Source organism: Hippocampus comes, unplaced genomic scaffold (genome assembly GCF_001891065.2).
Source record: "Hippocampus comes isolate QL1 unplaced genomic scaffold, H_comes_QL1_v1.1 scaffold167, whole genome shotgun sequence".
NCBI classification, from domain to species: domain Eukaryota; kingdom Metazoa; phylum Chordata; class Actinopteri; order Syngnathiformes; family Syngnathidae; genus Hippocampus; species Hippocampus comes.
The window spans coordinates 959,973-972,674 of record NW_017805502.1 but is presented as its reverse complement, the minus strand read 5'-3'; the positions used below and the strand labels follow the sequence as shown (position 1 = coordinate 972,674).

The 12,702-nt window shown below is 41.3% G+C and overlaps 1 protein-coding gene across 2 annotated transcripts in view; it reads left to right on the top strand.

Moving 5' to 3' along the window:
• fbln2 (fibulin 2) overlaps positions 1-12,702 on the top strand; it is a 34,184-nt gene that overhangs the window by 5,341 nt on the left and 16,141 nt on the right. For both annotated transcript variants that reach the window (XM_019877321.1, XM_019877320.1), the window contains exons 3-4: positions 10,468-10,582; positions 11,575-11,704. In XM_019877321.1, coding sequence (XP_019732880.1) covers positions 10,468-10,582; positions 11,575-11,704 — 245 coding nt within the window. The remainder of the gene's footprint in view (positions 1-10,467; positions 10,583-11,574; positions 11,705-12,702) is intronic.

Here is a 12,702-nt window from a genome sequence, read left to right as displayed (position 1 = left end):
ATTTGCACGATCTGTGGCACTTTTGCAGAATGTCGCCAACTACCGCATCCACATTTGGACAATACATAGGTGACGTCTAAAGATGTAAAACATGTTGATTGAGTCCATATTTACACTTGAAATGCCTTTTTTAGGCAAAGGCACAGGAATTCCACCAAATGTCGCCAGTTTCCCACGATCCATCCATCCATCAATTTTCTAATCTGTTTATTCTCATAAGCGTTGTAGGTGTGCTGGAGCCTCTCCCAGGAGTACACCCTGAACTGGCTGTCAGCTAATTACAGGGCACCAATAGACGAACAACCATTCGCGCTCACAGTCGCACCAAGGGACAATTTTGAGTGTTTCATTAACCTGCTATGCATGATTTTTGAATGTGGGAGTAACCAGGACTACCCAGAGAAAACCCACGCAGACACGGTGAGACCATGCAGACTCCACACAGGAAGGCTGAAGCCTGCAATCAGGCCAATGCCCGATTCAACGTGAAGCAGATGTGCTAACCAGTCGACTCCCGTGCCGCCCCAGTTTCCCACTAGTTTGGTCAAATTTGCATTGACTTGGGGTTATGGAATGCGAGCTCAGCTGAAGTGTGAAACGAGGACACGAAAGGGGCGAGGTGACACAGCATATTGGAGAATTGGCCCTTCTTTATAGCATGCTAAAGAAGTTCCTGTGCCGCACCAAAAGTTATTGCCTCCCTCCAAAAGACAGCAGAAGAAATGGAAGCAGAAGTAGTAGAAGTAGTAGTCAACCGGGGGCAGGGTGGCCCGAAGGAATTTCAGGAAAATATGTCAATTTTCCCAAATGGCCTGTGTATTTCTGGGCCCGTCCTGGGCATCAAGGCTGTGAACTGCCCGGGCCTCTCCCCCATCTTTCTACGATTATTTTTCCACACATGACTGTTCCACCCCATCGTAGACTACGTTTTGGTGCATGACGACCTGTTGGCGACAACTTTTCATCGCATGCACATGGTCTGGGTTTTTGTAAAATAAAGTTTGTCCAAAAATGCAACCTCCTCTGCGTCACAACTTTTTTTTTCTTCCTCACAAGACATTTTTTTTAACTGGTACGATTTATACTCCAGAACAACTTATAGTCTGAAAAATACAGTACTTTTTTTTTTTTAATTGGGTAATTACTTAATATTTCTAGGGAGTATTTTCTATTTTCGACTTTCAAAGGGTCTGATTTTTGTCACTTCCTCCTCCACGTCACTCTGGAGATACCGCCAGGAGAGGAACTTCACTTGTCAAAATAGCTTCATCTTCGGTAAACATGGCTGCCCAGCAGCTGCGGCTTTAGGTGTTGTTGTTACGACTACTTTCTGTTTACTGCTTCTTGTTTCATTTATTGGCGGATTCAAATAATTTCAACTTTCAAATCAATGTTAGAAAGGGGACTCCGATTGGCTTGAGTCGCGCACATTTCCGGCATGTCTGATGGCTTAAATATGCTCACGGTTCACAGGTCAGTCTCCGTGCGGCCCGGTCGCAAATGCAACTGTTTCATTGATGCTTAGTCATTTCAAACATGAGTTAAATCGATTGTTGTTCTGAGAGTTTTGCTGCTTAAAATGATATTTAAACTGCAGTAAGTTGAAGTAAAGTAAAAACTTGGACTTCAAATCGATGGCAGCTGTGGCTCCACTATTTGCACGATCTGTGGCACTTTTGCAGAATGTCGCCAACTACCGCATCCACATTTGGACAATACATAGGTGACGTCTAAAGATGTAAAACATGTTGATTGAGTCCATATTTACACTTGAAATGCCTTTTTTAGGCAAAGGCACAGGAATTCCACCAAATGTCGCCAGTTTCCCACGATCCATCCATCCATCAATTTTCTAATCTGTTTATTCTCATAAGCGTTGTAGGTGTGCTGGAGCCTCTCCCAGGAGTACACCCTGAACTGGCTGTCAGCTAATTACAGGGCACCAATAGACGAACAACCATTCGCGCTCACAGTCGCACCAAGGGACAATTTTGAGTGTTTCATTAACCTGCTATGCATGATTTTTGAATGTGGGAGTAACCAGGACTACCCAGAGAAAACCCACGCAGACACGGTGAGACCATGCAGACTCCACACAGGAAGGCTGAAGCCTGCAATCAGGCCAATGCCCGATTCAACGTGAAGCAGATGTGCTAACCAGTCGACTCCCGTGCCGCCCCAGTTTCCCACTAGTTTGGTCAAATTTGCATTGACTTGGGGTTATGGAATGCGAGCTCAGCTGAAGTGTGAAACGAGGACACGAAAGGGGCGAGGTGACACAGCATATTGGAGAATTGGCCTTTCTTTATAGCATGCTAAAGAAGTTGCTGTGCCGCACCAAAAGGTATTGCCTCCCTCCAAAAGACAGCAGAAGAAATGGAAGCAGAAGTAGTAGAAGTAGTAGTCAACCGGGGGCAGGGTGGCCCGAAGGAATTTCAGGAAAATATGTCAATTTTCCCAAATGGCCTGTGTATATCTGGGCCCGTCCTGGGCATCAAGGCTGCGAACTGCCCTGGCCTCTCCCCCACCTTTCTACGATTATTTTTCCACACATGACTGTTCTACCCCATCATAGACTACGTTTTGGCGCATGACGACCTGTTGGCGACAACTTTTCATCGCATGCACATGGTCTGGGTTTTTGTAAAATAAAGTTTGTCCAAAAATGCAACCTACTCTGCGTCACAACTTTTTGTTTCTTCCTCACAAGACATTTTTTTAACTGGTGCGATTTATACTCCAGAACACCTTATAGTCTGAAAAATACAGTACTTTTTTTTTTAATTGGGTAATTGCTTAATTTTTCTAGGGAGTATTTTCTGTTTTCGATTTTCAAAGGGTCTGATTTTTGCCTGATCCTGTCAGACCTACTTCTTTCAGCACCTGGCCTTCTCAAGTATGTATACATATGTTGAATGCATCTCTGAGGTGGAGAACTTGCACAGCTGTGTCAAGGTAGTTGTGAGGTGGTAAGTTGATGACTGAAAGTCAGAAATGTTCATTTTTATTGCCATTCTCTCAGGGAAAACTACAGGCCATGTCAAGCCTCACTCAAGTGTGAGAATTCCATATTACACGAGTGCATGAGGATAAATTCAGCTTTTCACAAGGATATGGATTAAAAAAATGACTGATAATGACTTTGTTGTTTTCATCATCATTCAGGCATTCCAAGGCATTTTCAATTCATTTCTGCCTTAAGAGAGTCACATTGTCTGTGTTTTGTTTCATCATCCTATGTACTGTGCATCTTGTGCATTGACTTGGGGTTATGGAATGCGAGCTCAGCTGAAGTGTGAAACGAGGACACGAAAGGGGCGAGGTGACACAGCATATTGGAGAATTGGCCCTTCTTTATAGCATGCTAAAGAAGTTCCTGTGCCGCACCAAAAGTTATTGCCTCCCTCCAAAAGACAGCAGAAGAAATGGAAGCAGAAGTAGTAGAAGTAGTAGTCAACCGGGGGCAGGGTGGCCCGAAGGAATTTCAGGAAAATATGTCAATTTTCCCAAATGGCCTGTGTATTTCTGGGCCCGTCCTGGGCATCAAGGCTGTGAACTGCCCGGGCCTCTCCCCCATCTTTCTACGATTATTTTTCCACACATGACTGTTCCACCCCATCGTAGACTACGTTTTGGTGCATGACGACCTGTTGGCGACAACTTTTCATCGACCTTTTCACTTGGATCCCCACCATCACTTAAACCCAACCAGATCATTATTTGACTCTGCTATGAAGCACCACTTGGCTGAGACTTCAATCTCATCTGTGTGGAGAAAAAAAAATCGGTTGTTAGCATTGTGAGGACACCTTTTCACTTGGATCCCCACCATCACTTAAACCCGACCAGATCATTATTTGACTCTGCTATGAGACTTCAATCTCATCTGTGTGGAGAAAAAAAATCGGTTGTTAGCATTGTGAGGAGCAACAGATGTATTTTCTGAAATGCAAGGTGAATTCCAGAGTTGACCTTTGCCATTGTGTCGGTGACAGGAATATGAATGAGGTCGATCTCAGGTTGAACCTGTGTGTCTTGCACATCATTTACAAGATTTCCAGTGAAACTGCTATCCACAGATTTTTGTCATGTACTGCATGGTACTGCTCAGAAATATCGCCCCAGACGCAGAAAACCTTTCATTGAATGGAGTCACAATGAAAAGGCAGCTGAATGCAAATATTAGCAGATTCAAAATACTCAAAATGTTGTTTTTTACTTAAATAAAAATCAATGACACATTTCCATTGGGCTCCACGCATACCAAAATCAAGACATCTGGTTCTTTGAATGAGCCTTTCCTGCTTTCTGGTTTGGATTCAGACCTTGGCATAGATCAGGCACAAAGAGGAAATGAGAAGCAAGGTTAAATAAGAGGAATATTTAGTTTTTAGTGGAACATACTAAACCAGTTGAATATTTGTTTTCTAAGCAGATGTTGAGGTGTTTTAAAATGAATTCAACCTGTGTTTTTTGAGAAATAACCAAGCACATGCTCCAAGAATTCAATGCACCATTAGTCTTGACAGCAAGTAACAGGTTTTCATCCAGCCTTAAGAGTTGCTTGTGGCAGAGTGTTGGCTTCTGGCAATTTTAGCCTCCCTCCTGGAGCAATGCGGAAGCATCTGTTTGCAGTTTGTTCGCTCTTTTGACTGAAATGTGGCGATGAGATTAACAACACTATGCCATTGTTACGTCATAAAACAATAGTTAGAATTGTGCAAGTGTGAGTGCTTTGGCATTTTTTAGTGTTGAGATTGAGTTTAACAGCGTGCAAGTATTTGTTGATGTACAAAATAATTTAGTTGTGTGGTAGACTCTGCTAGCACTTTGTTAGCCTTCATTCTCAGAACTTTAGCAACTGTTAATGGGCAAGTATGCTGTCTTAACAGGGTGCTACTTTTAAAGGCGTGTAACAACTATGAATCAACAAGTGTATTAACAGTGTAAGTGCCTTCAAACTGGCTTTGTGGTGATATGGTGCATCAGAGGCACAACAGAAGGCCAGGATATATTTGCGTTTCAGAAAGAACGAAACAGGACATTGCTGTGTCCCAAGTGTACATTTGCATTGGCAGCTCTGCAGGCATGGTAATGTCATTCTGGCTTTGTTACATGCTTATAAATACCCCTGGAGATGGCAAATGTGTTGTCTTAACAGTCCATCCCACATCACTAGCTCCAAAATAAGATGTAATCTGGCCAGTCAGATTAGATGGCCTGTATGTAAAGTTTTCTTAATAGCTTGTAGCTAGCAGAAATGTGTTAACCTTTGTTATCAGTGTTATCATCGCCCCGTCCACTAAACCAGGGATTTTTCTGCCTTTTTTTTTTTTTTTTTGCCTGTAGTTTGTTGTTTTAGCAGCTGCACTGTTGACAGTACAATTTCTTATGCCATAACAGAAAAGACCTGTGTGGTCTGTGTGTTTGGCAGTTTTTGCAGTGTGTTATCGGAAACAATGATGGGCAGTTTAGCCTCGCCATTTTCGTCAGGCTGCCTTTCCAGCAGCTGCTATATTTTGTTGTTCTACTTCTTCCTTTCATAACTTTGCTGCTGTGAATTGGGAATTTCTCCATTGCGAGACTAATAAAGGTTTTCTTTTGGGTGAAGGGTATCGTACCCAAGGAGACAAAATTGGATTGGGGGTTACGGTGTGCAAACATTAGACCCTAAAGGCAACTCCAAATAGCTTGCATCAACTTACTTTAACCCTATCATTAAACAAAACAAACAAACAAAAAGAAGATGAATGACATGATTGGTGGCTAAGCGTTTCAAGAGATGAAAAAAGATGTCAATCAAAACATAAAGTGGTGGTGGAGGAAATGAAATCAATCTGACAGCGCAGGAGTCCTCACTGTTATGTCAAAGCCAGTTGTTGTCGGATAGTGGTTATGTATTTCAGAAGGCACAATACTGTACCCCTACAAGTACAGATGTTGAAGGCGATTCTTTTGGTCACCCTCAACTGTTTAACTTAGAGAACAAACTATCTAGATAAAAAAAAAAAAAAAAAAGTAAAAATGCTTTTTGGCTTTCACACCCCCATCCGAGAGGAAACAATGTTGGATTTGCTCCAACCACTCCAACTGTATGGTAACTGATCGTGAACGCTGAGTCCGCAAAACACAAGCCTTGATGAGTGGCAGGATGTGGCTGACTTTACGACTCTCCAGGCATGTTGAGAGCTGTACATGTTGGTTGTTATTTTACCTACATATTTTCCAAGAGACTGATGTCACTGGTTTGGATTTGGGCAAGAGGCAAGTATGTATGTGGTGTACTTTTCACTAAATATGATGTCAAATATGATGACAGGTTTGGAGAAGAAAGATGCTGCTCATTCTCTGCTCAAGGGCAAAATTGTTGCACCCTTTTGATAAAGAATAAAGCACCCGCACTCATCACCGAAATAACTTTAAACTGATGACAGCCCGAATGTAGAATAAGCCACAAGGCCTCTAGGAAAATGTCCTTGTGACAGTTGTGGGGTTTTCTTTCTTCACACGACCCACAAAAATCACAAGTGCCCTTGGTTGTCTGTTGTTGCTATTTAATGTTTTATTTGTTTATATTTATAGATGTATGTCTTTATGTATTTTTATGCAGTTCAGGTTGCTGCCATTATTTTTAGCTGTGTGTGTTTCAATGCACCACATGTTTGCACTGTGTTTGAGAGAGGAAAGTAATTTTGTCTGTGCTGTATGTTGCACATAGAGCATATTTGACAATAAAACTGACTTGACATGACTTGACTTGGTACCAACAATTCGGCCGGTGCCATGTGTACAAGCTCAGTTGAGGGGTTGCTTCATGCAAGCTGGCACAGGGTGTCTGGAACCTGTGCTGTGCAAAGGCCGCCTCTTGTGCTGAGTGCAAAGGAATCTCAAAACTATCAAGGTATTCTGGTGCCTGCCCAATGTTAGAATCCTTGGTCACAGTTTCAGGTCATGGGTCTGGATGCATTGCTTTCTTTTTTGTTTTCTTTAATGTGAATAAAGATACAATGTTACGTTATGTACAATTTTATAGACAAACAATACAATTTAAAGGAGAGTTGGGGGTGCAAAATATTTCCTTCTTCCTTGGCAGGGGCATAACAGAAAATAATTTAGAAGCACTGCTCTAAGTGGATAAGTGTGCTGTGGTCTGATGAGTCCACATTTGAAACAGTTTTTAGAAATCATGGACTATGTGTCCTCCGGGCCAAAGATGAAAAGGACCATTCGGATTGTTAAGAGCACAAAGCTCAAAACCCAGTATCTGTGATGGCATGGGTGACTTTACACATCCTCACATCTGTGAAGCCACTAATAATGCTGAAAGGAACAGACAGGTTTGGAGCAACGTATGCTGCCATCCAAGCAAGGATGTCGTTTTTCAAGGACGTTCCTGCTCATTTCAGCAAGTCAATGCCACTTTTAGCATGGTTTTGTAATAAATGAGGGTGAGTACAAGACTGGCCCGCCAGCAGTCCAGACCTGTCACCTTTTGAAATTGTGCAGTGCATTTGGCAGTGCCAAATATTACAACAGAGGCCCCGGATTGTTGTGCAACTGAATTTGTACATCAAGCAAGAATGGAAAATAATTCCACCCACAAAGCTGTAACAATTAATGTCCTAATTTCCACATCCTTATTGAGTGCTGCTAAAAATAAAGGTGTCAGTTAGAAATATGCCTCCGCCTTGTCCCAGCTTTTAAGGAATGTGGTGTAGGTCTCAAATTAAAAATGAGTAAATGTTTGCAAATAAACAATAAGGTTTGTCAGTTTGAATATTAAATATCTCATCTTCATAGTGTATTCAATTCAATGTAAGTTGTAGAGGATTTGCAAATCATTGTATCATATTTTTATTCATGTTTTATACAATGTCTCAACTGCAGTGGTATTGGGGTTTGTTCTAAAACTGTCTTTGGATGAAACTGAAGTAAGACACATCACAAAGTTGATTAAATCTGGACAAAACAAATGGAGGCATCATAATTAATAATAATCATTTTTGTTTGGGTCGTAAATTTAGATTTATCTATTCTATCTCCTTAACTTTTGTGTACTTCAGCAGCCACTTCAGTCCCAAATTGTGAGTGCCTGACTGGCTCTTATTATGTCAACAAGCTAGTTAAAGAAAGGTGGGTGTAGAAGTTTCAAACTCTCAAATAGCCCCAGGCAGTCTGAGATGATAGAGCTCTTTTTCTCAAGTGATGGCAATGGTATTTGTTTTTTTACAAAACAAATTGCCATGTGAGCTGTTTGTTTCCTTATTTATGTATTCTGGCAGGCTCCACCCCTAAAAAGCCTCTTAATCATAAACAGCACAATTTGAGAGCCAAATTTTCTTTTATTGTTATTTACACGGGCCATTGATCGTAATATATTTTGGTCCATTTAGCAGGCTTTTAGCGTAGTTGATGTGTGCTCAATTTCCACTCCCACATTCACAATCGCACTGTGATTGACTGGCAATCAGTACAAGGCATACACTGTGCAAATTCACATCGTTTCGAGACCAATTCCTAGTCAGTCAAATCATTTGGCTGATTCAAGTCAGGTTGGTTATCAGTGGATGTGCAGTCTGTTTGGGTGGGGGCCAGCGGGTATTGTAGCCACAAACATAGTTATATAACCATTCGACAAATTCAAGCAGACTTCATAATATGTTTTCCAAAGTGTGTCTTTTCCCCTGCGGCCACGGAATAAAGTACACATACGAATCACATTATAGGAAGCGTGTTGTTGCATGTGTGTTTCTGAGTGCTTGGTACATATCAAGGCACACATCAAAGGGTAAGCCTGTTGTTTTGTCGTCTGTGTTATTTTTAACTTCAACAGTCCACACGCGGTGAAAAGGCCTTCCTCATCTTGATTTGTTTTGGCAGTTGACAATAGTTTGTCGAACAGCACCAACCTAAACGTATAGTGGGAGAAGTTAGTTTGTGGCTCACCGTTGCTCTGTTACGTTTGAGCACTTCAATAGTTGGCTTTGACTTTGTAGATGCTTAACACGTACAGTGCAAGTTGAAGTTGATAAAACAATATCACAATGTTCAGCATATACCCGGTTTAAGGCAGGCCCCGGCCCCTTCCAGGATAATTGCTGCATAAAATGGATGTATGGTTTTGAAACTTGATCGCCAGTTTGGTCAAGCAGCAACTGAGCTGCTAACACACCATGAGCCATGTATGTTCCTGTGAATTGTCGTGCTTTTTATTGCAACTGGGAGCAAAATGATGTCAGAAATCGGATGTCAGAAATTTACTGCCGAGCATGGCATGACTTTGAAGAAAAATTGTTGATAGAAGGCATACCTCCACCAAAGCCTAACAACCACAAGTTCTAAACATAACATTTTTGGTGCAGTTGCTATGGGAGACATCCATCCATTTTATATGACTGATTGTTGTCATGAGGCCCACGGGTGAGGTACGCCCTAAACTGGTTGGCAGGCAGTTTCAGTTATCAGTCAGCATAGCACATGTGTAGTGGCTTAGGCTTTGCAGCCAAAGGACCAAGGTTCAAGTCACACTGTGAACGAAAATGTCAAGTATGGAGATAACACGCATACTCCACATAGGAGGCTCCCTGCTGAGGTTGAAGTCAACTACCTCTTGACTTTTACACAGATGTGCTAACCACTACTTAACAGAGCTACCCTACGCTGAAAAAAATGGTGTGTTGAATTTACTCAGTGGTTTCATGAAATAAAATCATCTCCATCCAGATAATTTTTTTGCTAGACTACACATCTGCTTCAAAAAATGTATCGAAATCCAGATGCTTCTATTGTGTGCAGCCATTCGACAAAATAAAATGGAGTGAATTCAACACACAATTTTATTTCAGTGATCGAGTTAAATGTATCAAAACGTCCTACTTGCATTTGGAAGTTTCATGATTTATTTTTGTGTTGCCTGAGAAAAGCAGCAAAGCATCTTAGCTCAAAGCTGGAATCCACCGCCAGTTCCCCGCTAAACTGGATAATGTGTTTTTGCTCCGTCTGCTCCTTGACCCAGTTCGAAAGGAAGTGCTAATGTGTTACCCTTTCCTCTGCTTCTGCGCTGATTAGCCCAGATGTTGCAAATAAGTCCAATTTTGCTCCGAATGTAATTTCAGCATTATTCATGCTTCTCCTTGCCAAGTGAATGTGAAGGTTAGGAAATCTGAGAACAAAATGCGCCTGCTTGTCTCAGTGTGCCATCGTCGAATACAGTACTAACTCTTCGTATCTGTCTGCAAGCATGACATTTGCTGCAATATCAAAAGTATCAGATGGATTTTACTTCAGCCATTCAAATGTATCGGTCACCTTGTGCCACCTCAACTCTCATTTGTGGCCGACATTTCAAGAATGTGAAACATATATAGAGTCAGAAAAAAATGCAGAACTGTGTATGGCGTGTGTGTGTGTGTGTGTGTGTGTGTGTGTGTGTGTGTGTGTGTGTGTGTGTGTGTGTGTGTGTTTCAGTGTCGGTGGTGGAGCTGGTGGAAGCCTGCTGTGAGACGGGGGCAAAATGGGCTTCAGTTAATGGTCACTGCAACAACATGGATCCACCCACTCAAGACAGACAGTCCATATGCTGGTGAGACGATCTTGTCACTTCATTTGAACATTAGAACCCGTATCACTTTCAGTACTTGACATCTCAAAGTTCGTTTGAAACATGAATTTACGGTTAAAAAAAAACAAACAAACAAAAAAAAACACACACACATACATTTGTATTTTTTGGGCCTAAAACAGTCATTTAAGTTGGAAAAACTTCACAACTGACTTATGGCAGAAATTTTAGTTAGCGCAACAAGCAAGTTGTTTTTACTTAGATCTGGAATTTGCAGTTCAGTAGAAGGGACACCCATTCTGTAGACTCTTCTTTCTTTGTTGGTAAATGCAGGAAAGTCAATTTAAAAGCAAAAGTTCAAACATTTGGTTGAAGTACAAAACTTCAAAAGTTTGTTGTCTTGGAATTTTGAGTCCCACCAGCATTTTTTTGCAAGGTCCTGTCAATTGACAAATCGGTGACTTAATTTTCATTTGTGTTTTTCAACTACAAGCACATCCCCAATTTACTGTTGAATCCAGATTAAATGGTCAATCATGGTAATAAAATAGATTTTTTTTTTTGGTGTAACAAACTCCCTAACCGAAAAATTAAAGTTGGCATAGATTTGGTATTTCAAATTAATACACTCTTAAAAACAATAACAACAAAACTTGAGTGATCTTTCAAGCCAACAAACTTTGATAAAATTATGAGTTGGGCAATTCAGACAATGTCGCTAATTTTGTCACATCATGTTTTTGACCAAATTTTGTGTGTAAGCATTATCATAACCCAAGAGTGAAGTGGTTTCTTTTGATCCGGATTGTGATCTGCATCCCCTCAGGATTGTAATTCCAATCCACTGCAGGCACACCTTGCTCAAAAAGATCTTCTTAAGGTCTTCAGTAAACTATTTTTGAGCCGTGTCTGTGGAACAAATAGGCTGCCCGCTCGTTGCTGCAAAGCCTCCGTCTCACTTTGTCTGTCTCAACTGTCCTTTTCTCTGATGTGCTTTTTTTTCTGTCTGCCAGGACGTCTCAGCAACAGTGCTGCCTCGGCTCCCTGAGAGAAAGCCGATGTCTGGCTGGAATCAGTGCAGCCAGAGACGGAGATATGTGTGTAGAGGATGCCAGTGATACATGTGGGCTCTCTTCCTACAAGGCAAGTCGCTGAGGGCAAACGCAGTTCACTGGCTTCAAAGTCAACATTTAAATTTACACGTTAGGCTCAAAGCCATCCAAATGAGCAATTCACAATTGCATTAGTCACAGAAGACTTGAGGCTGCAGAGTCAGTGTCTTAATGTCGGGCCTCTTCGCAGATGATTTCAGCAATAGTTGAAGTCCTTGGTAAATTGCCTTATTTAATTCAGACAAATGACTGAGAGTCACTTACAGCTGAAGATTCCCGCTGCCTCACGAGCGTTGCTATCTTCATACGAGACATCTTCCGGAACATTCGTTTGACCTTTTTGTAATTGTAGAAACATGTTCAGGAAATGGATGGAATCATTTGGTGTGGTAATGTAGTCGGAGATTTTGAAATTGTATACATTCAAGTTACATTCCTATTCCCTCATTCAATAGCATACCAGCAGAGTAGCGTCAACTCTCTCAAGGGCTGCTTTCATATCACCATTTGCAGCCTTCATCAGAATTCTGTCAATGCACTGCAGCGCTTTCAATGCTTCAATGAAGTCAAGGGTGTGTTTGACTGCAATGTTTTCCTGATCAAGTATTTTTAGGTATCTCCAATTTTCCCTAAAGTTTTTATCAGCTCATTCCCAGATGGATTCATGAAACAAACTCTTGATCGAACAAACCAATTTCTTCATTTCCCAACTTGATTGTTGAACAGGCTGAATTTACGCAAATATTTTGCGACTGATCACATGAATGACAATAATCACATGGGGGGGAAAAAACAGTTTTCCATCAGAGAGGCTAAAAGAGAGATTTGGAACATCGTTTCTGAAGCAAATAGCAAGATATCTTTCTTTTAGGAAGGCCCACTCACAAGTATGATTTCATACTGGCACAGAAGCGCTCAGCAAATTTGATCTCAGACATAAACACGAACACACACAAAAAAAGTATATGTGTACTTTTTATTTTTATTCCAATAGTGCTTAAGTATGAGCATACACTTATTTGACACTTC